At 44.8% G+C, this 25,754-nt stretch overlaps 1 protein-coding gene across 2 annotated transcripts in view; it reads right to left on the bottom strand.

The window, feature by feature from the left end:
- Positions 1–400: 400 nt before the first annotated feature.
- Positions 401–25,754, bottom strand: part of ST6GAL2 (ST6 beta-galactoside alpha-2,6-sialyltransferase 2) — a 59,041-nt gene continuing 33,687 nt past the window's right edge. Inside the window, exons 3-6 of one of the 2 annotated variants that reach the window (XM_005212747.5) lie at positions 24,164–24,261; positions 22,456–22,557; positions 17,922–18,096; positions 401–5,118 (exon numbers count right to left, since the gene is read on the bottom strand). In XM_005212747.5, coding sequence (XP_005212804.1) covers positions 4,865–5,118; positions 17,922–18,096; positions 22,456–22,557; positions 24,164–24,261 — 629 coding nt within the window. In that variant the 3' untranslated portion in view covers positions 401–4,864. The remainder of the gene's footprint in view (positions 5,119–17,921; positions 18,097–22,455; positions 22,558–24,163; positions 24,262–25,754) is intronic. The other variant, NM_001008668.2, reaches the window with a different exon arrangement.

The following is a 25,754-nucleotide window of genomic DNA, read 5'->3' as shown; positions in this document are numbered from 1 at the left end:
GGAGACAAAAAATTAATCAATGTGCTAGCCTATAGGTAACGTTAGGACCTGTCTGCCTAATTTTGCCTTTTGTGCTGGAGGGCTTCTCTCCTGCCCGATTCTGTGCACTTGGGGTTTCCTGAGCATGGCATGGAGTGCCTAGGGCGGCCACTCCTCTGAATGTCCATGCCCTTTCTCCTGGTCTGGCAGGTAACCCTCTGGTGAGGACCGCTGGCCCCACCTCTGTTTCAGGCCGGCTGTGTCCAGGTTCAGAGTGGGAAGGCCTGCTGTTCTTACTCCTTTTACAATCTTGCAGTTAGATCTTGGCTCTGTGCCATTTTTTTTTTCTTGAGACACCTCATGATTTTGCCCCTCATTCATTATTTTGTGCAATTTCTACAAATTAAAACAGAGACGCATCTAGACAAATGAAAACATGTTTTATTTACAGGAAAAAAGTCTGTACATTGTGTACACATAAAAATATACAAAACCAAACTAGAAAATATCAAAGTGTTAAACTGTGTACAAACACATTTAAAAGGTGACTCCTGGAAAACCTCAAGCCTTAATTCATGTTGAAGAGTACACATTTCATTTTAAAAAGTATCATACAAAAAAATCCCCAAAGCTGTTAAAAAAGTTGACTGGTTTCCAAGGATTTTTTTTCCCAAGAAAAATTTCACAAGGATTTTTATATAGAGTCTAACATGATGTGTGGTGTCATAAATGTTAGGTTTTAACAGTTCTGACGCAGTTAATTTGTGTGAAACCTAAGCTAGGAGACTATTTTCCATAGATCCAAATAAGCATTTCTTCCCCTAATCTTGCAAAAACCATGAATTCTAGATCAACTTCTCGTCAAAGGTCAGAGTTCAGTTAGGTTTCTGATGAGGACACAACCTTTAGGTTGTAGTTCTACCCTCAGAGCACCTTGTAAATATTCCTGCCATACTTTTTAATGTAGCCAGAAGGTGTGAAATATGAGCGCATGGGAAAACTGGATTTTTTTATTTCATAGAAAGACATATAACATTTGCTTACTTCTCTTAAAAAACTGGTGCTTGCATAATTAAAAAATTTATTGTCAAGGTTTTAGAAATAAAGTTTGATGAAAAAAAATGTTTAAAAGCAACCATGTACGTAGATATGTATATATACAATTATATAACTATATCTACATGCACACTTGTTATAATAAGAGTCAGAACTATATCAGTGTCTTTCATTCCTTAAATTCCATTAGCCTGAGCTCATAGAGAAATTTTCTGGATTTCTTCTTACTAAAAGGCTTCAGTTACTTAATAAAGCAAGAATCAGAACTTATAATTTCTTCCCTCAACCAATTAATATCTTTCATTTACCAGTTGTATAAATAATGCCTGAGAGACAGATATATGCAGAATAATTTCATGATGGAAGTATCTGGAGTATAACACACAAGTGTGAACTCAGGCACACTTTCCCTAAGCACTGAATTTCAATATACAACTGCCCTCATTGGCTGTGGAACCTCTGGGTAAGAGTCCTAAACGATCAGAAAGTGAGAAGTCGACATACGCAATCTGGTTGAATATATTCAGACACTATGTGGCTTGCACACTCAGCCACGTGTTTCTTGGTCATCACCCTACCTCCTGGCTCTGCCTCTTGCCATAGTTAAGCAGCAGTGAGACTGGGTCACTTTGGCCACCAGCCTCAACCATGCACGGTGCCTTGATCTCTAAGAGAAAGGCTGGTCAGGGTGCTCTCATCATGACGTTATCTGTGCACACGAAATCCTCCATCACCTACCATCCCTCACGTGATCCTGATACCGCCAGACTGGACCTAATTAATTCTGTGGCTGTGAGTATTCCTGCCCCTAAGGGACAGCCCACAACATCAGGAATTAATCTGTTCCACCAGAAGGAACTGGCTCATGGTCATGTAACAGAGTGACCCTGGGTGGCTTTAAACACTTACTTTCATTTCCCAGCTTTGAGAAGGCTGATCATTATTTCAGCATGGCTTTGTCTAGATGCTATAGCTACTGTGATGACGATTACTAGGGAGCCCAGGGTTAATTAAAGGAGGGTGTGGGACATGTTGGGAGGACAGGGCTGGGGTTCCCTGAGCCCTGCATACTGTGGACAATGACAGACCCTGGGACCAAAGTTGAACCAAAGCCCCTCGCCAACCCTAACGGAGGAGGGTACTTATGTAATTCCTCCTGTCCACCTGTGAGCCCTTCGCCCTTAAGGTGATGTATAGGGCCAGCACTGGCATCCCAGGGGACAGCGTGGATGCTCTACCTATTAGACCCTCCCTTCATACCTAGGGAAGGGCTGGAGAGCCTCAAGGGGAGGACCTGAGACCTGGACGCGAGTGAGTTGTCATTTCTGGTCAACATTTCAGTGTGACAACAGCAACAACAAAAGATGGAGTGAAGTTACCTCAAGAAGTGACGCAGTGTGACCTTCTTCAGTCCTGAGAGAGAAGGACCACCTAACGGCCTCGGTTTACAGAGCATCGCTTTATAGCAAGGGTGGAAGGTCTGGAAGGGGTGAAGCCTGAAAGAAATGCAGTGGGCACCATTTCCTTTAATTCCTTCATGGAAAGGCCGGCTGCTTATTGCAATGTGTGTATTTAGAGGGCTTAATCACTGTCTGCTGACGAGAAGAGTCAACACATCAACTATAACTGCCTAATAGATTCAAGGAGCTAAACAACTGAAACTCTTAAGCAGAAGAATGCCCAGCCTGCAATGTATGAATACTTGTACCGCGTTGTCTCAGTGTTTTTAACAGACCCTGGTTCCCAAGAGTCTTTAAGGCCATAATAAATCCAAAACCTTTAATTAAATGTTCTGTATCCTCTTCAGTCTTTCTTATAACCTCTGTGAGCTAAAGGTACATTTTAAAAGTGCATGGGTTACAACAAAATGTATTTGGAGGCCTTTGAAGTGTTTTCTGGGGCTTCTGAACTTGAATATCTATGCTGACCCACCAGCAAATTTCCTTCTGCCCAGTATCTCATGCCGGCAGAAGGGGCTGTTCTGGATACAAGGAGGCCCAGAGGGAAACCCAGTAGGAAGGTGAGTAAAGAAACTTCAGTGTCATGGGTATCTGAGGTCAGAGCCTGCACAGTCTGGGGAGGGCCCAGGGTGACTGGACCAGTCACCCTGCACCAGCCACTTCGCAGCGTCAGGACTCACTGAACACCGCACAGGGCTGTATCCCTTCAGGAAATGAGGGAGAAAAGCGGCCTGTTCATGTCTGCTTGGATATTAGTTGGCAGGCTGGACAGAACTATCCATCCCTTACCATAAATCTGGAAGCGAGGCTCTCACAGTAGGCTTGTAGTGGATATTGTCACAATCAAAGCTTTTCAATGACCCCAAATTCACTGTGACAATAAGCCATAGGAGATGTCTGCGACTTGGCCCAGTTTCTGCTGAGTATACTGACCAGAGAGGCCAGTTTCTGTCAACCATTCTTGCTCAGGAAAAAAAAAAACAAACAAACAATCCTGGAACAAAAAAACCTTCTGTACTAAACTTTCCTGATGTTCACACTCTTGTGGAGAAGAACACATTTAAAGAAGCTGTGACTGTTCCGGCCAATAAGTTGTAACTGGACCGTGGAGATAGGTGTTGGGTATGGATTGAAATTGTACGTTGAACTAAGGTATTCCATAATGTTTCTGTTTTACTACATTTATGGAAAAAAAATTTTTTTTGATGCTTTTGTGACAAAAATTGAGATTACAACCAAATGAGCTGCTATAGCTAACACACTGGACTGACTCTCCTCTCTCACTGTCTTTCCCTCTGAATCATATACTTTTATTTTTTATTTGCTAAAAACCAGTGCTTTCACGCAAATGTATTTAATTATATGGCTTTGTTATGTTACTGACGCACAACAGATCTGTGAAGATGATGATGGGATTCCTAAACATCTGACTGTAGGAAGAATCAGCGGAAGTCAGTGTATCACCGTTAGGATCCCAACAGATGATATGAACCTGTGAGGAAAACACATGGAAGAGACAGGTGTGCAGCTCTAGAAGCACAGGGGGACAGCTCTAGGCTGGAAGGACCCCCCCGCACCGCCACCATGGGGAGTCCTAATTGTCAGTGCCTGTAGACACGCAGGTTGTGTGGAGGGCTGGCGGGTGCTGAGGCCAGAAAAGCTGGGGCCTGGGGCCGTGCTGCCCACGGCCGCCTGCTGCCCCATTCTGTGCACACCTGCCGCGATGTTCCCGCGTGCCTGGGGATTCTAGTCAAGCAAGGAAACGCTGCAGGAGGGCAAAGTGCCTCCCCTGGGTGCTGCGTGGGGCTGGCTTCTTCCTGGACTATCCAGGAAGGGGGCTTCATGCTTTTAGAAACGTGTCCTGATACACAAAACTGCAAAGCCTTCGGTGGCAGCTGGGAGCAGAAGTGGAGAAGACACCTCACAGGATATCCTGTGGGGTCTGCTGTTCCTATAAACAGGTCTGGGTGATAATCAGGGTTCATCATCAACCCTGGGCTCTTTCACGACAAATGACATACAAATGACACAGCAGATGTGTCAGGTACTGTCCCGAAGCGAGGCTGCTTCCAGGTACAAACCACATCTCCATCAGGTGTGTCAGCTGAAAGCAAAGACCAACATTCTGGAGCTATTTATCCATTTCTTACACATTTTTTTCCCCCTAGCTATCTTTGAAAATTTTTCTTTTGTATCTTTCTGGAGTTTCTTTGAATTCCATTTCTATGTTCTGAACGGTCGGACACACTCACTGGCTTAGAAAGGGAAGGATCCCCATGGTCAGCACAAAGTCACAGCTGCAGACACAAGGTCACGCTGCCTCCAGGGTGCCTTCCAGCATCTCCGGGATGCAGAGCCCGGCTGGCCCCTCAGGCACCTGGCGGGCAGCGCACGGCCTGCAACCCGGGCAGCACGACCTTGCCTTTGCGGTGCAGGTCACCATGGGTGCCCACGTTGAGCCGCTGCACCAGCAGCTTCTCGTAGAGCAGCGGGTGGTAGGCGCCCAGTGTGCAGGCGGCGTCATGGTAGGGCTCGTGGTAGTGACACAGGTCTGTCTGCCGCACTGACGGGACGTATTCGTACACGTGCACCTCGCCACACAGGTTCATCATCAGCAGGATGCCTGGTGGGGGAGGGGGAAGCAGAGCCGTGAGCAACTCGGGGAGGGGGAGGCATCAGTCCTCAAGGGTGGCGGATTCCACCGTCGTTTCTTCCTTGTCTACGTGTCTCCCTGTCCTAACCATGTGTCTGCTTACAGTCTCTTTCCCACCAGAGAGCAGAGGATTCGAGGGTGAGGGCTGGGTCACTTATCCATCTTCTTATCATTAGAGGCATGCACAGTATTGGTGGAGAGTTAAGGATCCATGTTTGTTGAATGACTATATGACCTACTTTCCTTTTTTAAATTTTAAATTTATTTTTTAAATGAACGATAATTTGCTTTACAGAATTGTGTTGGTTTCTGCTCAACATCAACATGAGTCAGCCATAAATATATGTCCCCTCCCTCTTGAACTTCTCTCCCACCTTCCTTCCCATCCCACCCCTCTAGGTTATCACAGAGTCTTGGTTTGACTTCCCTGAGTCCTATATGACCTACTTTCTTAAGGAGAAGTAATGGGGGGGTGGACATCTTTAGATGGGATGGAGGGTCACAATTGGGGCAGGAGATGCCTGCTCTGTGTCCCCTACCTTGTCGGCTTCACCTTGCGACTCTAGCTTCCAGTGAGTGGCATGTGTGAGGTCTGGGGACTGGGGCCGTGCTAAGACACGATGCTATTACACATTCACCCATCCAGCTGACCACTGGGGACCCGGGAATGAGAGAAGAAAAGACCAAGCAGTCAAACTTAAGCAGAGGACAGTTGGGGCCAGATCTGTATCCCCAAGTCTGAATATACTATTTCATTCCACACCCAGGTCCACCTGATTTACAACAGGAGAACCGTGATGTAACAAAGAAATGAGTGTAATGTGAAAAAAAATTTATTATAAAATCGTTAAAAGGAAAGAGATGGAGACACAGAGTTTAAGACAGCAAAAGAGACACTGATGTATAGAACAGTCTTATGGACTCTGTGGGAGAGGGAGAGGGTGGGGAGATTTGGGAGAATGGCATTGAAACATGTAAAATATCATGTATGAAACGAGTTGCCAGTCCAGGTTCGATGCACGATACTGGATGCTTGGGGCTGGTGCACTGGGACGACCCAGAGGGATGGTATGGGGAGGGAGGAGGGAGGAGGGTTCAGGATGGGGAACACATGTATACCTGTGGCAGATTCATTTTAATATTTGGCAAAACTAATACAATTATGTAAAGTTTAAAAATAAAATAAAATTAAAAAAAAAGTGTTTTTCTCACTGAAACTATCCATATTAAAGTTTCTTTGATTTCTTTTTTATTTTTAATATTTCAAATAGCTATAAAACTGCATCATCATAGAGGAAGTCTCATCTGGATCTGTGCTAAAGAGCGTTATTTTCCGAGCTCTGTTATTTTCCGAGCTCTGTTATTTTCCCCATCACCTCTGTTAACACTCTTTACACTTGATCTTAGAAAGGGCGAGAAGCGATGTAGTAACACCTTTTAAACTTAAAATTATGTATGTGTGTGTGCTAAGTCGCTCAGTCGTGTCTGATTCTGTGACCCTATGGACTGCACCCTGCCAGGCTCCTTGGTCCATGGGATTCTCTAGGCAAGAATACTGGATTAGGTTGCCATTTCCTTCTCCCTTTTAGGAAAGGATAATCCTTGTTATGAAAAAGACATGAAATCACACAGTGAGTTCCTGTTACAGACAAGGCTGGTCTGCAGAGGACAAGCATATTTCTAAGTAATCAACTGTGTTTGCAGCATGAAAATGCTCACAACTGGGTAAAGTCCAGCACAAGGGCCTGGGGGAGCAGTGGGAAGGGCTTGGGGATGCAGAGAAAGGTTCCTGGGGGAGGTGAGGGTTGAATCTGTAGGCACCACCTGGGGGGAGGGGGGGGGAGACAGGATGACAGAGAGGATCCGGTGTTCTGTTCAGAAGACATCAGGACGTGCCTTGACGGCCACAAAGCTGCTTGCGGCTGCGAGTAACGCTGCTCCTTAAAAGAGACACGGAGATTCTTCAGGTCGGCTTCTAGGAAGTCAAGCCGTTCCCAAGAGCTATGTGGAAACATCAAGTCCCAGCTCAGTCCCCCTCCTTCCTCCCAGCAGTGCTGGCTCCCTCCTCCTCTCCCCCTTCCATGAGCCCCACAGTGTGACCCAGATCCAGGTAGAGCCAGAGAGAACCAAGGACCAGTGCCTTCATATATAAATATATTTTAAAACAACTCTTAGAGCTTCAGAAATTTGCTAGGTATTTCATGGCCATCCCAACTGAAGGCTGACAAAGGTTTAGGAAGCGGGGTCCTTATCTTGAGTTATCTGCATTCTTCCTCCTGGTTTTTGCATCTCATTCTGTGTTCTTGTATGAACTTGCTTCCCTGGTGGCTCAGGTGGTAAACAATCCTCCTCCAATGCAGGAGACCCAGGTTCAATCCCTGGGTCTGGAAGATCCCCTGGAGAAGGGAATAGCAAACCATCGCAGTATTCTTGCCTAAAGAATTCCATGGACAGGGGAGCCTGGCTGTAGTCCATGGGGTCACAAAAGAGTCGGCCATGACTGAACGACTAACACACACACACACACATATGAACTTGTGAGTTCCTGTAACCATGAGCCTTGGTCCAGAGCACTAAAATTTAAGTTAGAGCCGATTCTGCCCCAAGTGTTTAAATGACAGGCAGTTGTAGCGGTGATATCAAATCATTAGGGCAACACCTTCAAAGGGAGGGAAAAATCAGTTTGCAACTTGTAGGGTACATGTGAAGTGTGGGCAAGATTTAGAAAACCAAGTGGAGAATATTTTTAATTATTCAAAAAATTTTCAGACATCATGGTCATTTCATTTAGCATATGTATACTCTGCTTTTTAACTTACCAACCATATATTACACATAAATTAGAGTTTAAATTTAAACTCTGCCATATAATAAATATTGAACATCATTATTAAATGTGGTTAAATCTGCACATCACTTTTCCTAGGAGTTTAGAGTACTTAGCCACACACAAAATCCTGAAATGAAACTTCTGCATGTGTTGCAAAGAGGAAGTGTGTGGACCATGATGTCTGGAGTGTGTGCCAGCCCTGGCACAACTCGGGGCTAGAGTTGGGAGATGGGGTGTGAGGAGGAAAGACCGCAGGAGGTGGGGTTGGGACCACACTGGGAGGGAGCAGGCTGTTAGGGACTGTTGGAAGCCTCTTCAGTTAAACTCACTCTGTATTCAACTGGGCACAGGCTGAGGACTGGGATTTATAAAAAGTTTCTTTACAAAAAAAATGTAGGGTTTACCCTGGTGGTCCAGTGGTTAAGAATCTGCCTGCCAATGTAGGGGACACAGGTTCGATTCCTGGTCCAGGAAGATCCCACATACCGTGGGGCAACTAAGCCCGTGCGCCACAACTATTGAGCCTGTTCTCTAAAGCCTAAGAGCTGCAACAAGAGAAGCCACTGCAATGAGAAGCCCGAGTGCCACAACTAGAGACTAGCCCCTGCTCGTTGCAACTAGAAAAAGCCTGAGTGCAGCAATGAAGAACCAACACAGCCAAAAAATAAATACATAAATTAAAAAAAAAAGTAAACTAAACTAAAGAACGAATGTTTACATTTAAAAACAGGCGGCAGGCCCATGACCTACCATCCTGAGAATGACTGAAGAGAGTGTCTTCACTATGGTCTGAGACAAATGCCTGCACTGCCGGCAGCATCTCTTCTGACCTGCGGTGATGCTGCTCTATCACCATGGTGACGTCAACACCAACAACACATGGGCTGCAGACATTTTCTCTGCACTATGCTGACGAGGGACCGGGTCTGAGTTCCCCAGCCTGCCTCTGGGTTTGATGACTTGCCAGAGGGACCTACAGGGCCCAGCAGAGAGTCAGTGATTTATTACAAACCTGGCTCACACTGTCCAGACTCCAGAAGGATGCAGGTGCTGGGAAGAGGCCCCACTGCTGCATGAGCATCTGGGCACAGTGACCCACTCTGTCAGAAGGGAGGGTCTCCCCAAACCCAGGCTCCCAGAAGCCAGCCAAGGGTCAACCCTGCAGGCAGGGGTCCCTGGTGATCAGCAGGCAGGCCAGCGGGGCTGCAGCCTGTCTGCACAGATGCCCTGTACGTATAAACTCACAGCATCACATTGTTCCTCATCATTCCCCCAAGCCAGACCCATATGGGGACTTCACATCTGGCTACACTAAAAAATTTTTTTTTCATTTCCTTTCTTAGGACTGCTCAGGATTACCCCCAGAGCAAAAATGAATACAAATCATCTCATGCTATCTTATTCAGTAAAGAATTTTTAGAAAAATCACTTAAGGAACTTTAATGTTACATAATTTCGTTTATGGACTATCCAAAAGGAACTGCTTTCAGCACTAATAAAATTTTACTGCTTTCAGTGTGCAGCCAGACTTTTTGATAAGTGGATCAATATTTAGACACTTTTTAATGTATTTTTCCAAACCAATCAAATGGGCATGCAGCCAGTTCCTAAAAATCTTTGAACATAATTCATGTTAAGTTTTTTGGCCAAGTTTTACAAATGAGTAGAGATTCATTTGAAGAAAAAAAAGTGCAAATTTTTCTGGGCAATTATGACTCAAGAGCCATTCATTTGCCAAATTACAGGTTTTAAAATATTGTATAATTCAATATAATTATCTAACCACTTAAAAAGCATTTCCACTGGTCTTAATAAAAAGTCATAGTCTATGACTCAGCTTAACAAGCAGTATGTACACTTATTTATTTTTCTAAAACCTGGATAAAAAGCAAACTTCCACCTGCATCTTTGCATGTTATGTTCAGACGACCACAAATTCTGAATAAACAAGGTTCTCCTATAAAGACTCTACTTTTGGGGCTCCTCTGGTGTTCAGTGGTTGACAATCTGCCTTCCAATGCAGGTAACGCTGGTTCAGCACCTGTGTGGGGAACTAAGAGCCCACATAAGCAACTAAGCCCACTCGACAACTAGAGAGCCCACACCCTGCAACAAAGACCCAGCCCCGTGCAACCAAAAAAAAAAAAAAAGAAACCCAAACCTCTACTTTTCATATACGTAGATATGATTGATGTGTTAGAGTCTAACAGAACTTAATCATTTAGATTTTAATTGTGATCACACCAAATTATCTTACTTTGCACCTGGCAAAATATTTAAAATGATATCCCAAATTGTTAACAATAATAGGATTTTCTCCTTGATGAATGTATCTTTTTAACATGGAGCAAAATAAGCTATGGACATAGAACCTAATGCAAGTGATGGGAAAAATACAGGCTCTCATCAATTTCAGGTAATACTTGAACATAATTCAAATAAGGAATTTCTGAGAATATCCAATAAACCCTGCAAAACATGTTTCTGAATGAGGGGTGAGGGTGAAAAGTTAAGGGTATTGAATGTGCTGGTCTAATGGAAATGTAGTAGCTATTCTGTGGTTTCTCCATAAATTCATCATAAGATGGAAAATTATGAAAACTGTACTTAAGATTACTGAAGGAGCAAAAATGACATTTTAAGTGACATTTCCAGAAGATACCTGTAATTAAAATGTGGTTTCTATGGGGATGAGATGAATTGGGAAACTGGAATATATATACTATTGATACTATTTATAAAATAGATAACTAATGAGAACCTATTGTGTAACACAGGGAACTGTAGTGAATGGGAAGGAAATGGGAAGGAAATCCAAAAAAGAGGGGATATATGTATATGTATAGCTGATTCACTTTGTTGTATGGTAGAAACTAACAGGCTGTAAAGCAACTATACTTATATAAAAATTAATTTAAAAAATATCAAAGACAATATTCACAATAGCAGCTCAACAAAATGAGTTACTTAAATTGTAAAAAAAGAAGTGGTTTGGAAATTTGCATTTCATGTAATAAAATAATAATTTAACAAGCATGTACTATATTAAGTAAAATCATGTAATGCATGAATAATACTTGAAAATCAATTTTTTAGCCCATTTATATTGTATTATTTGATGGTAACATACATTCGGGATTCACTGTTTACAGGGAAATGTAAAAAGTTGTTCCTCGTCAACATAATAATGATTGGTTTTACACAGTCATGTATGAGATGTTAAGCGGCTTATTATTTTGAGTTAACGTGTTATTATTTTGTGTTACCATCTGAGTTTGGATGATACATTGGAAAATTAGAGTCCTGAATGCAAAATAAAGTGGAAAAGAAATGAAGTCATGACTTGTTTTTAAGCATATTATTCTGCCTGTATATTCAATAGTCTGAAATTACAGCATTTGCATCTGTGAAGTCTAGAAATAGTACTTATGCTATAAACAATTGAGGCTGCCTTTTCAAAAGGTGTGAGCGGGTGCTGGTGGTTTGTACAGTGAAAGCAAGTCTCCTATCAGCGCTGGTCAGGCTGGTGCAGAGGCCAGTCTGCCTGACGATGCTCAGCCCGGAACCCCCTGGGGTGAAGCTGGAGGGCCTCCTACATCAGACGGCAGAACCACCCAGCCAGACTTCAGGACTTCGGATGAACTCACACACCTCCCACAAAACTATCAGTGTGTATGAAGGCAATGTGGAAACCATGGAATTCCTAGGAAATGACTCTCCCTTCCCTAGGAAGGCCTCAGTGCTGTCAGAACCACCTCCCAGTACCAGGTAATGAGAGAAGGCCTCCAGCATCCAGACAGGGATGAAAAAGAGAGATGTTCTTGCCATGTGAACAAGTGGCTCCCAGTGGACTGAAGGGTCCTGACACTGTGGGACAAATGTTCCAAAGAAACGGGTCCTGTGGGGCATCCAAATTACCTGGATGTGTGCTGCTGCTGCTGCTGCTGCTAAGTCACTTTAGTCGTGTCCGGACTCTGCGACCCCGGATATGACAGCGCACCAGGCTCCCCCGTCCCTGGGATTCTCCAGGCAAGAACACTGGAATGGGTTGCCATTTCCTTCTCCAATGCATGAAAGTGAAAAGTGAAACTGAGGTTGCTCAGTCGTGTCCGACGCCTAGCGACACCATGGACTGCAGCCCACCAGGCTCCTCCATCCATGGGATTTTCCAGGCAAGAGTACTGGAGTGGGGTGCCATTGCCTTCTCTGGGATGTATGCTATTTCTTTTTATAAAAAAAGAGTTTTTTTTTTAATGTGGACCATTTTTAAAGTCCTTGTTGAATTTGTTACAGTATTGCTTCTGTTTTATGTTTTGTTTTGTTTTGTTTTTGCCACGTGGCATGTGGGATTGAAAGCGTACCCCCCTACATTGGGAGGCAAAGTCTTCATCACTGGACCGCCAGGGATGTCTTATGTTACTTCTTTTTAATTAAAAAAAATATAAAGCAGAAAAAACTCAGGTTGGTGCTCTGTGATGACCGAGAGCAGTGGGATGGAGAGCAGGTGGGAGGAAGAACCAAGAGGGAGAGGATACGTGTATGTTGTTGTTTTGTCCCTCAGTCGTGTCTGACTCTTTGTTACCCCATGGATTGTAGCCCACCAGGCTCCTCTGTCCATGGGCCACGGACAGGCATACTGGAGTGGGTTGCCATTTCCTTCTCCAGGGGATCTTCCTGACCCGGGGATCGAACCCAGGTCTCCTGCATTGACAGGCAGATTCTTTACCACTGAGCCACCAGGGAAGCCCAGATACACATATCAAATCAGATCAGATCACATCAGTCGCTCAGTCGTGTCCGACTCTTTGTGACCCCATGAATTGCAGCACACCAGGCCTCTCTGTCCATCACCAACTCCCGGAATTCACTCAGACTCACATCCATCCAGTCAGTGATGCCATTCAGCCATCTCATCCTCTGTCGTCCCCTTCTCCTCTTGCCCCCAATCCCTCCCAGCATCAGAGTCTTTTCCAATGAGTCAACTCTTTGCATGAGGTGGCCAAAGTACTGGAGTTTTAGCTTCAGCATCATTCCTTCCAAAGAAATTCCAGGGCTGATCTCCTTCAGAATGGACTGGTTGGATCTCCTTGCAGTCCAAGGGACTCTCAAGAATCTTCTCCAACACCACAGTTCAAAAGCATCAATTCTTCGGTGCTCAGCCTTCTTCACAGTCCAACTCTCATATCTATACATGACCACAGGAAAAACCATAGCCTTGACTAGACGGACCTTTGTTGGCAAAGTAATGTCTCTGCTTTTGAATATGCTATCTAGGTTGGTCATAACTTTCCTTCCAAGGAGTAAGCGTCTTTTAATTTCATGGTTGCAGTCACCATCTGCAGTGATTTTGGAGCCCAGAAAAATAAAGTCTGACACTGTTTCCACTGTTTCCCCATCTATTTCCCATGAAGTGATGGGACCGGATGCCATGATCTTCGTTTTCTGAATGTTGAGCTTTAAGCCAACTTTTTCACTCTCCACTTTCACTTTCATCAACAGGCTTTTTAGTTCCTCTTCACTTTCTGCCATAAGGGTGGTGCCATCTGCATATCTGAGGTTATTGATATTTCTCCCAGCAATCTTGATTCCAGCTTGTGTTTCTTCCAGTCCAGCATTTCTCATGATGTACTCCGCATATAAGTTAAATAAGCAGGGTGACAATATGCAGGCTTGACGTACTCCTTTTCCTATTTGGAACCAGTCTGTTGTTCCATGTCCAGTTCTAACTGTTGCTTCCTGACCTGCATATAAATTTCTTAAGAGGCAGATCAGGTGGTCTGGTATTCCCATCTCTTTCAGAATTTTCCACAGTTTATTGTGATCCACAGTCAAAGGCTTTGGCATAGTCAATAAAGCAGAAATAGATGTTTTTTCTGGAACTCTCTTGCTTTTTTGATGATCCAGCAGATGTTGGCAATTTTATCTCTGGTTCCTCTGCCTTTTCTAAAACCAGCTTGAACATCAGGAAGTTCACGGTTCACATATTGCTGAAGCCTGGCTTGGAGAATTTTGAGCATTACTTTACCAGCATGTGAGATGAGTGCAATTGTGCGGTAGTTTGAGCATTCTTTGGCATTGCCTTTCTTTGGGATTGGAATGAAAACTGACCTTTTCCAGTCCTGTGGCCACCGCTGAGTTTTCCAAATTTGCTGGCATATTGAGTACAGCACTTTCACAGCATCATCTTTCAGGATTTGGAATAGCTCAACTGGAATTCTATCACCTCCACTAGCTTTGTTCGTAGTGATGCTTTCTAAGGCCCACTTGACTTCACATTCCAGGATGTCTGGCTCTAGGTCAGTGATCACACCATCGTGATTATCTGGGTCGTGAAGATCTTTTCTGTACAGTTCTTCTATGTATTCTTGCCATCTCTTCTTAAAATCTTTTGCTTCTGTTAGGTCCATACCATTTCTGTCCTTTATCGAGCCCATCTTTGCATGAAATGTTCCTTAGGTATAGCTAAAACAAAATTCTACTCTTTTTTTAAAATAATACATGTGCCATGCACAAGGGGTAAGCATCTCTTTGCTGCTGCTCTGGACAAGGGGATGGTACACAGAGTACATCTCTGACACACATAAGGATGTCCTTCTGTGACCCGGAAGCACAAATACGGCCTTTGGTCAGAAGTCAGGGAAAAAGCAGTAAGTTGGTGCTTCCAACGTGATCAACATACCACACCCTCTCCTCAGCAGTCATATACACCTGGGAATTTATCTTAAGGAAATAGTTTAAAGGGAAGAAAAGTCTGCATGTTCACGTATAGAATAAATGATAGTATGTATTAGAATTGACATGTGGATATAGTAACAATTCATCGATATGATGGGTAACATCAAATGTCTTCCATCAGAGAGGTCCCTGCCCATAAGGCACAGCGTCCAGTAGGAACTGGTTGCTCCTCCAAAAGTTCCTTTTCTTCCTGCTGTCCTTCGTAACTTTCCCTGTGGTGAAGACGGTCTCCATCTACACCACCCAGGGCCATAGCCACTGGGAACACAGGACTTTAAGAGCCTGAAATGGGGCTCAAGCACCGAGGGAGAGATTTTCCTCCTGTTTAATCTTAATTAACTTACACTTGAGCAGCCACCGGTGTCTAAGAGCTGCCAGCCTGGACAGGACGGAGCTAGAAAATGACCACAAGTGTGAACTGGCCCCATAAAAAGGTGTTGCTATGACTCTCCTTTCTCCCAGGACCATGAGGACATTCACAGGAGCAAGTGACTCGCCTGCAATTGGAAAGCCAGTGACATCAGAGGACTGTCGTTCAGCCCAGCCCCCACTCCTGAAATGACCCCCAGCTGCAATCCCGTTGTCCTGGAAAAGAAACCACACAGGCAAGCAGTGTCCCTGAAAACTCTAAATGCTCAGCACATAGCTGTGAAAGGAAGCTGGCCACAAGTGGCAGGATTTCTTTCAACAGCAAAAACACACAGAAATGTTCCCCAGCTATGACTATGTCAGAGGAAACTTTCAAACTTCATATCGGTAGTAAGTGTGTCTGAGAGCCCCCACTGTGCTCCCAAGCTCTTGCTGTGATCAGATTTCTGCCACAGGAATTCCCAGGGAGACTTGATTGGATGGCCACATCCCATTATGCTGTCTCAGCATCATTCCATCCTGTTCCACGTTCTTCCCTAGGTCAGCAGGATTCCATGACACCACACGAAAGACAAATCATAGTCCACCCTGGTTTTTCTGACCTATTCTAATCCCAGATGTCTGCGCCTAAGACTGACACTTTGTAGTTTGTTCCACTCATACTGGAGCTCTAGAATCCTTATGTGGTAGCTTGGATTACTGTATCTAACCTGCCATTACTTTGCCAACAAAGGTCTGTCTAGTCAAGGCTATGGTTTTTCCTATGGTCATGTATGGATGTGAGAGTTGGACTGTGAAGAAGGCTGAGCGCCAAAGAATTGATGCTTTTGAACTGTGGTGTTGGAGAAGACTCTTGAGAGTCCCTTGGACTGCAAGGAGATCCAACCAGTCCATTCTGAAGGAGATCAGCCTTGGGATTTCTTTGGAAGGAATGATGCTAAAGTTGAAACTCCAGTACTTTGGCCACCTCATGCGAAGAGTTGACTGATTGGAAAAGACTCTGATGCTGGGAGGGATTGGGGGCAGGAGGAGAAGGGGATGACAGAGGATGAGATAGCTGGATGGCATCACTGACTGGATGGACGTGAGTCTGAGTGAACTCTGGGAGTTGGTGATGGACAGGGAGGCCTGGTGTGCTGCAATTCATGGGGTCACAAAGAGTCAGACACCACTGAGCGACTGAACTGAACTGAACTGAACCTGCCACTTGTGGTTATAATATAATTACGTATCTGTACCCTTTGCTCTGGGAATTTTGCAGTGTCTCCTAGGAGAATACCCAGAGTAATCTTTCACTCACAGAAAAAATAGAACACAACATGGACTTCCCTGGTGGCACAGTGGCTAAGAATCCACCTGCCAGTGCAGGAGACACAGGTTCAATCCCTGGTCCAGGAAGATCCCACATGTCGCAGGGCAACTAAGCCTGTGCGCCACAAGAGAAGCCACCAGAACGAGCAGCTTGCGCACCACAACCAGACAGTATCCCCTCTCTCCACAACTAGAGAAAACCTGCACACAGCAATGAAGACCCAGCTCAGCTAAAAATAAATAAATAAATATTAAAAAAAAAAACAACCACCTTAGAATCTGACAAAGTGCCTTGGAAACAAAGTGTTTCAAAGGCATGACATAAAATGGGTGAGGGAGCTCTGCTTAAGGAAAATAACATGCAGTCATGAATTTTGTCTTGAATTCTGCATAAAATATTTCATATTTTTATAATACCTCAAAACTGCTCTAAACCCACAAGCCTCACTTTGCATGCTTCTTGGGCCTGCATCACTGACCAACTCACGTCACTTCCATAAACATTCCTTTAGTCATGGTTATCACCTGTGCAGCCCAGTGCAGGTTGTATATTCATTAATACTAGGGTAGAGACTGCTACAGTGTTTTATGGACAAAATTCCTATCCTGGGTTTCCACTGCAGCTTTCATATGCCAAGGGGAGCTAAGGTCTTTCTTAATATCACCCTATTCAGGTGCCACCAAGACAATAACAGGGCAAGAGGCTGAAACATGGGAAAAGAAATGGGTTAAGACCACATTTGAGGATAAAAACCTGAGTGCAAACAATACACTAGGCCAAGTGTGATGCCCTTGTTACACAAAGTCCGCTATCCTGTGGAGAGAGTGGTGCTCAGCCTGAGAATCCTGCTACTCAAAGCCCAGACCCACTGGTGACCTTGCAACCCCTGGGAGGTGGTCCAGTGGCCATGAATTCCCATCCTCGACCTGGCCCCACATCAACAATGTGCATGCGAGTGGTGGTGGTCCTGAGCGGCCCTGAGGTCTCCACCCCTTGAGTCTGGGGGGCCTCTGACGGCTGTGACCCACAGAGTGTCCTCGGGCTTCTGCCCTGAGAAAGCCTGCTTCCACTTCCTGTCACTGGAACACCTGCCAGGAGCCCTGAGCTTCCATCAAGAGTCCAATTACCATGAGGCCACCATCTACAAGCACATGGTCACCAGGCCAGCTGAGCTGCAACCCCCCAGGCATCCAGCAGATGGGCCCAACAGAGGGAGCAAGGTCACCCCATGGGGCAGCTGAATGCCCGCAAGTGACTCCATGAGTCTGGAACAAAGGGGTCACCCAGCTGGGCCCTTCCTGACACACTCCATCATGAGAGAAAATGAAACAGTTCATTTCAGATCTTGGAATGTTGAGGTAGTTTCTTACTCGCCTGCAGAAACTGAAACAGAGTCTTTGCACTCTTTTTAGTGAATCTATCTTCCCTCTAAAGACACCCTCTAGATGCTCTTGTATAGCACGGATGTACAGTCACTTAGCATGAACCTACACCTGCTGCTACTCACCCAACCTGATAGCCACATACCGATAAAGCCAGAGGACGGCGGGTTGGGCTGGATCTTCTCCTTCGTGTTCTCCTGGATGATGTCCCAAAGCTGCCAGATAAACTTGGGGTGAAGAATGTAAAATGGCTGGTTCGGGTTTCTCTGACGATGCTGAACATACGGTGTGAACAGGTTGTAATCTGGCTTCTTGTACCACTAAGAGAAAAAAACACACAGTCAAGGCAGAGGTCCACACTGTGAAAAGGAAACTGGGCAGTGCTGGGGTTGTGGGTAGTTAGAGGCTGAGGACCAGACTGGGAGGGGGGTTAGGATGCCCCTTCTGTAGGCACTTCTACACTGGATGAGGGGTGAGTGAGTATAGGGGCTGAGGTCCAGCCTGGGGGACTGGTGCTTATTCTTTAGTAAAAGGAGGGAGAAGGGCTAGAGCAGAGTCAGCAGACTTTTCTAGAAGGGGCCAGGTAGTAAAAGAGGTTAGGCTTTGGGGCCATGGGGTCTCTGCTGCAACTCCTGGGCTCCACTGTATACTTACATGGAAAGCAGCCACAGATGGTACAATATGTGGCTGTGTTTCAATAAAACTTTATTTACAAAAACAAAGGCAAACAAACAAAAAAGAAGTAAAGAAAAACAAACAAACAAAAAAAACAAAGGGAAAAAAAACAAAAACAAAAAACAGGGCCAGATGGCCCATGGCCATGGTTTCAATCACTGTATTTCAGAAATATGCTTTCCCAATCTAATCTCTAGTTCAAAAACATGTCAGCTGTTGCCTGGGGTTGGGGCCAGGTCTGGGAGGTGAATGAATGACACAAAGGACTCTGCAATGATGGGGAGATTCTGTTCCTTCATTGTGGTGCTGAATACAGGACTGTATACATTTGCTGCTGCTGCTGCTAAGTCACTTCAGTCATGTTTGACTCTGTGCGACCCCATAGATGGCAGCCCACCAGGCTCCCCCGTCCCTGGGATTCTCCAGGCAAGAACTCTGGAGTGGGTTGCCATTTCCTTCTCTAATGCATGAAAGTGAAAAGGGAAAGTGAAGTCGCTCAGTTGTGTCCGACTCCTAGCGACCCCATGGACTGCAGCCCACTGCCCAGCAACACACACATGTACAAAGATTACACATAAATGATTGCATGAAACCTCTTCATGGAGGGGTTTGATGGAGGGGCTTATGTAACTCAGTGAAGCTATGAGCCATGCTGTGCAGGACCACCCAAGACCGATGGGTCATAGTAGAGACTTCTGACAAAACGTCCACTAGAGAAGAGAATGGCAATCTGCCCCAGTATTCCTGCCTCAAGAACCCCATGAAGGGCATGAAAAGTCGAAAAGATAAGACATCAGAAGATGAGCTCGGCCATGCACTCCATTGGGTGGCAATGAGTTGCACACAACTTAGCTATTGAACAACAACAATTATATGAAAACATATACACTAAGGTTGATTTTTAAAAAGTCTTCAGAAGCATCTCAGGTGCCACCAAGAAGTGGGGTTTGGAGAAGGTGTATGGGGAGGGGTTCATCCGGCTGACCGTCCCTTCAAATAGACGCCTCGGGCAAAGATACTGGTGTTTCTGCTCAGTGGTGTCTGACACTTTGCAACGCCATGGACCATGCCTGCCAGGTTCCTCTGTCCATGGGATTCTCTAGGCAAGAATCCTGGAGTGGGTAGCCAACCCCTCCTCCAGCAGATCATCCCAAGCCAGGGATCAAACTTGGGTCTCCTGCATTGCATGCAGATTTTTTATCTTCTGAGCCACCAAGGAAGCCTGGGCTTGTATTACGATCCTACATAACAGTCCCTGGTTGAATGTGGTCTGTGGCTTTAAACATTTTGAGAAGAATAATTTGAACTGTGGCCCCCAAACCCCGGGGGGCAGTTAGAGAGAAGCTCAGGGTCTTCGCCACCTCCTCCAGACCCTCATGGAGCAGAAGCAGAGCCTGGTTTCCCAAGAGTGGCACAGTCACTGCCCATGTCCATTGATCAGACAGCTCATGCCCTGAGCTGGGAAGCTTCTAAATCAGGAGGAAACAAGGCCCACAGCCAGAGACTCTCATGGGTCCAAAACAGCAAGAAAGCTGTCAGAACTTAAAACCACAGACCTCAGACTGGAAGGAAGCTGACAAGTGCAAACACCCACTTGATGCTGGTTCTCAGTAGAAGGTGTGTGTGGGAATTGATTAGAGAGCTCTCTCAAAATCACAGGTGGAGGCTGGATACGGCCGGATTCCTGGGAACAGGGCTTTGGAGATGTGCGGGATAAGCCTTTAGGAGATGCTGATGTGCACTCCTGGGTGAGAATAGTTAGAGTCATGCCAGGTGTGTGTCCAGCCTCTGTCTCAGAATGCATGGTGACAGAATGCTTCTTCCAGAGGGACAGTCCATCATGGGCAGCTCTTTTGGAAAGGTACCCCCCGATAGGGCTGAAATCTGTTCCCATCTTCATCAGAGGAAGCTGGCATCCTCTGGGGTCATGGAAAACAAGTCCACAGCCAGTGGCACAGCTTATAGCATTGCTCATGGGGATAAAGTGCAGCCCAATTTCCTAGCCCCCTTTCAGAACAAGTAGACTGGCTTTTCACGCCAGGCTTCCCCAAAGTACAGAGGTTGTGAATGTAATTCTCTTATATATATATTTTTTCAAATAAAGAGCTGACTCACTGGAAAAGACCCAACTCATTGGAAAAGACCCTGATGCTGGGAAAGACTGAGGGCAGGAGGAGAAGGGTGTGGCAAAGAATGAGATGGTTGGATGGCACCACTGACTCAATAGAAATGAGTCTGAGCAAACTCTGGGAAATGGTGAAGGACAGAGAAGCCTGGCGTGCCGCAGTTCATGGGGAAGCAAAGAGTTGGACGTGACCTAGCGACTGAGCAACAACAACTTACTTTTGGCTGTGCTGGGTCTCTGTTGTTATGCACAGGCTTTCTCTAGTTGCTGGGAGCAGGGGCTACTCTCTAGTTGTGGTGCTCAGGCTTCTCATCCAGGTGGCTTTTCTTGTGGTGGAGCACAGGCTCTAGGTCACTTGGGCTTCAGTAGCTGCAGCACATGGGCTCAGTAGTTGTGGCTCCCAGGCTCTAGAGCGCAAGTTCAGTAGTTGTGGTGCATGGGCGTAGTTGCTCCATGGCATGTGGGATCTTCTGGGATTAGGGATCAAATCCATGTCTTCTGCATTGGCAAGTGGATTCTTTACCCCTGAGCCACCTGGGAAGCCCACTCCCTTATATTTTGCTGGCTGGCAAGAATATTGTTTTTTTGCCTTTTTATATTGCTCATGGGGTTCTCAAGGCAAGAATACTAAAGTGGTTTGCCATTCCTTTCTCCAGTGGACCACATTTTGTCAGAATTCTCCGCCACAACCCGTCCATCTTGGGTGGCCCAACACAGCATGGCTCATAGTTTCATTCAGTTAGACAAGGCTGTGGTCCATGTGATCAGATTGGTTAGTTGACTGTGATTGTGGTTTTCATTCTGTCTGCCCTCTGACGGATAAGGATCAGAGGCTTATGGAAGCTTCCTGATAGGAGAGAAAGTCTGAGGGGGAAACTGGGTCTTGTTCTGATGGGTGGGGCCATGTTCAGTAAATCTTTAATCCAATTTTCTGTTGCTGGGTGGGGCTGTGTTCCCTCCCTGTTGCTTGACCTGAGGCCACACTATGGTGGAGGTAATGAAGATAATGGTGACCTCCTTCAAAAGGTTCCATGCATGCACTGCTGAACTCAGTGCCTCAGACCCTGCAGCAGGCCACTGCCGACCCACGCCTCCCCCGGATATTCATTGGAAGGACTGATTCTGAAGCTGAAACTCCGTTACTTTGGCCACCTCTTGAGAAGAACCATCTCAGTGGAAAAGACCCTGATGCTGGGAAAGATTGAAGGCAGGAGGAGAAGGGGACAAGAGAGGATGAGATGGTTGGATGGCATCACAGATGAGATGGACATGAGTTTGAGTAGGCTCTGGGAGTTGGTGATGGACAGGGAAGCCTGCGTGCCCTAGGGGTCACAAAGGCAGAACTGAGTAACTGAACTGAACTGAATAATCTTGTTTATCCTCTATTCTATAAGATTAAGAAGGTTTGGAGGCAGAAGCCAAAGAGCTGCACACTCAAGAAAAACCTGTGACAGGCTCCATTTCAATAATAATGAGTTGTGGAGTCACAAAGCTTAGCCTGTCCCACCAAGAACTTCCCATTTATTTCAAAATATCTTTTAAAAAATGGGAAGGTGATGTAATCATCCTACAATGGAAAAATTCAGCATGTAAGCAGTCCAATTTCCGGTATGACTAGGACTTTCCTAGCATCTAGATGTTGTACGTTTTGTTTTTTTAAGTCCTCCAGAACAAAAACACTTTATCATCAGAGGGTTGATGCTCACCATGGAGCTACTGCAACTGGGAGTCAAACAGTATGAGCATATGTGAATTTAATTAGCGCCTATGATCAGTTTCATTCCGCCTGTCCAAGTTCAGTCCCTGACTTCTTCCTGTTATGTATCAGTCAAAGGCACCATCTGACCTGCAAGGGACAGGGCACCAAGGAAATACTCACCAGGTTAAGATTTGCAGAATAAGGAGCTGGGTCCCAGGCCACCAAGATGACATCTTTATACAATGCACTGTCCATGAAGTGGTAGCTGGGGTTGGTTAGAATCTGCAAATATATACAAAAATCACTGCAAAGCAAGGGCTTAGGTCTTCAGAATTAGTATTTTTTAAAAGGTGAAAACTTGTTTTTTATAATCTTATTTATTTTTGGCTGTGCTGGGTCTTGGTGTTGGGCAGGCTTTTCTCTAGTTGTGTTGTGCGGGCTTCTCAGTGCAGTGGCTTCTCTTGTTGCAGAGTACAGGCTCTAGGGCATGCAGGCTTCAGTAGTTGCGGCATTTGGGCTTGGTAACTGCAGTTCCCAGGCTCTAGAGCACAGCTCAGTAGTTGTGGCACATGGGCTTAGTTGCTCTGCAGCATGTGGGATCTTCCTGGACCAGGGATCGAACCTGTGTCTCCTGCATTGGCAGGTGGATTCTTTACCACGGAGTCACCACAGAAGCCCAAGAAGTGAAAATTTAAAAGAGGAATTGGAAAAAAATGTTCCTCAGATTTTCTAGGGGAGGGAGAAAGGCAGGCTTTACATACTAGAAATTTAGAAAATATCTGGAGAAAGGAGGGGGGAGCAGTTTCCTTTTTTAAGAAAAGAGCCCTCGATGGACCCATCTAAAGATACCAGCTCTGGATTGAATCCCCTGGCTCCTCGGCTACCCCAAAAGGCTCTTCTTCAGTGGCTTTCACAGGTCATTGAGGGTGAGCTGCAGACCTAGAAAAACCAGAATCTTCAGGTGCCTCCCTGAGACAAACAGCCTCAGGACAAATGGAGCCCAGAGATCTGGAGACTGGGGCCCTCTCTGGCCCTGGGTGAGTCCTTCAATTTCATCTGCCCATCACCTTTTTAAAACTAGAGTTTGGTGGTGGGGTGGGGAGGGGGGAATGATGCATTGATTTGTCTCAGTTTTAAGACACTCTTCTTCACATCTTAGTATTTCTGAAGTTAGGGTGTATCACAGTGACAGGTGTCTTAATTTGCTGGAGCTTATCTTCTCCTCTTTGAAAAGCTGTCGTCAGACAGAAGAGGAATCTTCAATCAGTGGCATCTCTGCATTCAGGAAGCAGGGCCTGACTCTCACCTCTCTCTCAGGCTGCGAGCCCAGGGCCTGATGCAGAAAGCACACCTTTTGTTCGGTAAGAAACTCACTAAAAATTTCTCATCACTGCATTTTTTACATACAGTTTGAAATGCTAGAAATTGTTGTGGTTTGTTCTGAGAATAATTTTGTTACGAATTTTGGAAAACATTCTTCTTAAGAACATACAGAAAAGAATCTTCCTTTTTAAAATTTTCAAATGACAATGACAAAGTGAAATTTCTGAGGTGTTCTGCTGCCCCTTGAATTCTGTATCTTTGCCTTTCTGCCCTCCACCCCTGATTTATTCTGTTTAACTTCCTTTTTCACAGTTCCCAGAACTCAGTGTGCTACCTATATATATTTCTACCTCGATTCTGATTTTTCCTTTTGATCTTATTTACTTTTTTTCCCCTCTTCACAGCACACATGAATTCCCAAGTCTCTGCATTTTTTCTCAGTAATTTTTTATTATTACAAAACCCCGAGATCATGGTCATGGAAAGCTGGGTGATTTCTCTTCATTCATCCAGTTAAGCTATTTACTTGTAAAATATACATCCATGAAAAGTCTACCCAGCTTACCTGGGAATTAATGATGCGGACGGTGGTTTTATTTCCGACATCTTTCTCGTAGCCACGTGTAGGAGCAGAGTTAAACCTCAAAACCGCATCATGGGAATCTGAGGGACACATGTGACAAAATGACTCTTTTTTTGCCTCTGCATAAAAATCAGCATTATCTAGGAAAATATCTTAAAGCAAATCTTTCAATACCTGAAACTGGACCCCAGTAAAGTTCAGACACTCCTCCCCCCTCTCCACACACATTGTTCGGTATACTGTTTATTTAGAATGAGATCCTGGCTGGGGGCAAATAAACATGAAACCGTATCAATCCATTACAAGTGGTCCTACAGCATCTAAGTTATATTTAGATGCTTGGTATGCATTCAGTCTTTAAGGACATGCTTTACGTGTGCAGGAAATGTCAAGATGTGTGTGTGTATCTAGACTGCTCTGTGGAGTCTCATGTGTTTCCTAGAAACAGTGCTGAAACCACAGTTAATCAGCTATAGGGAATTTCTATGGGTTTTCTCCAGTTTCAAAACAGTATGGAAGTTCCTTAAAAAACTAAAGCCAGAGCTACCATATGACCCAGCAATCTCACTCCTGGGCATATGTCAGAGAAAACTCTAATTTGAAACACACGCACCCCAGTGTTCACAGAAGCACTATTTACAACAGCCAAGACATGGAAGCAACCTGAGTGCCCACCAACAGATGAACAGAAGAAGATGCGGTACATCTATACAATGGAACGCTACTCAGCCATAAAAAAGACTGAAAAATGCCATTTGCAGCAACATGGATGGACTGAGAGATCATACCAGGTGAAGAAAGTCAGACAGAAAAAGACAAATCTATGATATTTTTATGCGGAATCTCAAAAAATGGTGACAAATGAACTTATTTATAAAACACAAACAGACTCACAGATATGGAAAACAAGCTTATGGTTACCAAAGGGAAAATGAGTAGGGAAGGGACACTTTAGGAGTTTGAGATTAACAGACAGACAGTACTGTATATAAAATAGATAACCAATAAGGACCTACTGCATAGCACAGGGAGCCATACTCAATACCTTGTAATAACCTATAATGGAAATGACTCTGAAAAAGAATATATGTATGTATAACTGAATCACTCTGATGTACACCAGAAACTAACACAAAATTGTATATCAACTATATTTCAAGTTTTAAAAAAAATGACTCACCCACGTATAGTTTGTAACACTGTATAAGGGTCATTTGGAAACTATCAGCTCATTAAGTCATGCAGATCTTTCAAATATCTATGTATTTCATTATAAGGTATCAAATATCATATATATCACCATGGATACCATCACTTTTTAAGTTTGGGAAGCTTCTAAGCTCATGGTTGAAAGCTTTGTCACTGGCAATGAATACCGTTGGTTATGTTTCTAAAAGTGACAGGCTTACTTACTTCCTTTTTGAGAAAATACCTGCCAAATGTCCAAGTCTAAATTAAGTATATCTGTCTATCAGTCGTCTGTCCCAAGTATAACTGTGTTTCGTGACAAAAAAGGGCTCGTTCCACTCACAGCTCAATCACAAGAGTGCTTTTCTACTGGGGGCTGGTTTGC

Source organism: Bos taurus, chromosome 11, assembly GCF_002263795.3.
Source record: "Bos taurus isolate L1 Dominette 01449 registration number 42190680 breed Hereford chromosome 11, ARS-UCD2.0, whole genome shotgun sequence".
NCBI lineage: Eukaryota > Metazoa > Chordata > Mammalia > Artiodactyla > Bovidae > Bos > Bos taurus.
This window is presented reverse-complemented; position numbering and strand designations above follow the sequence as displayed.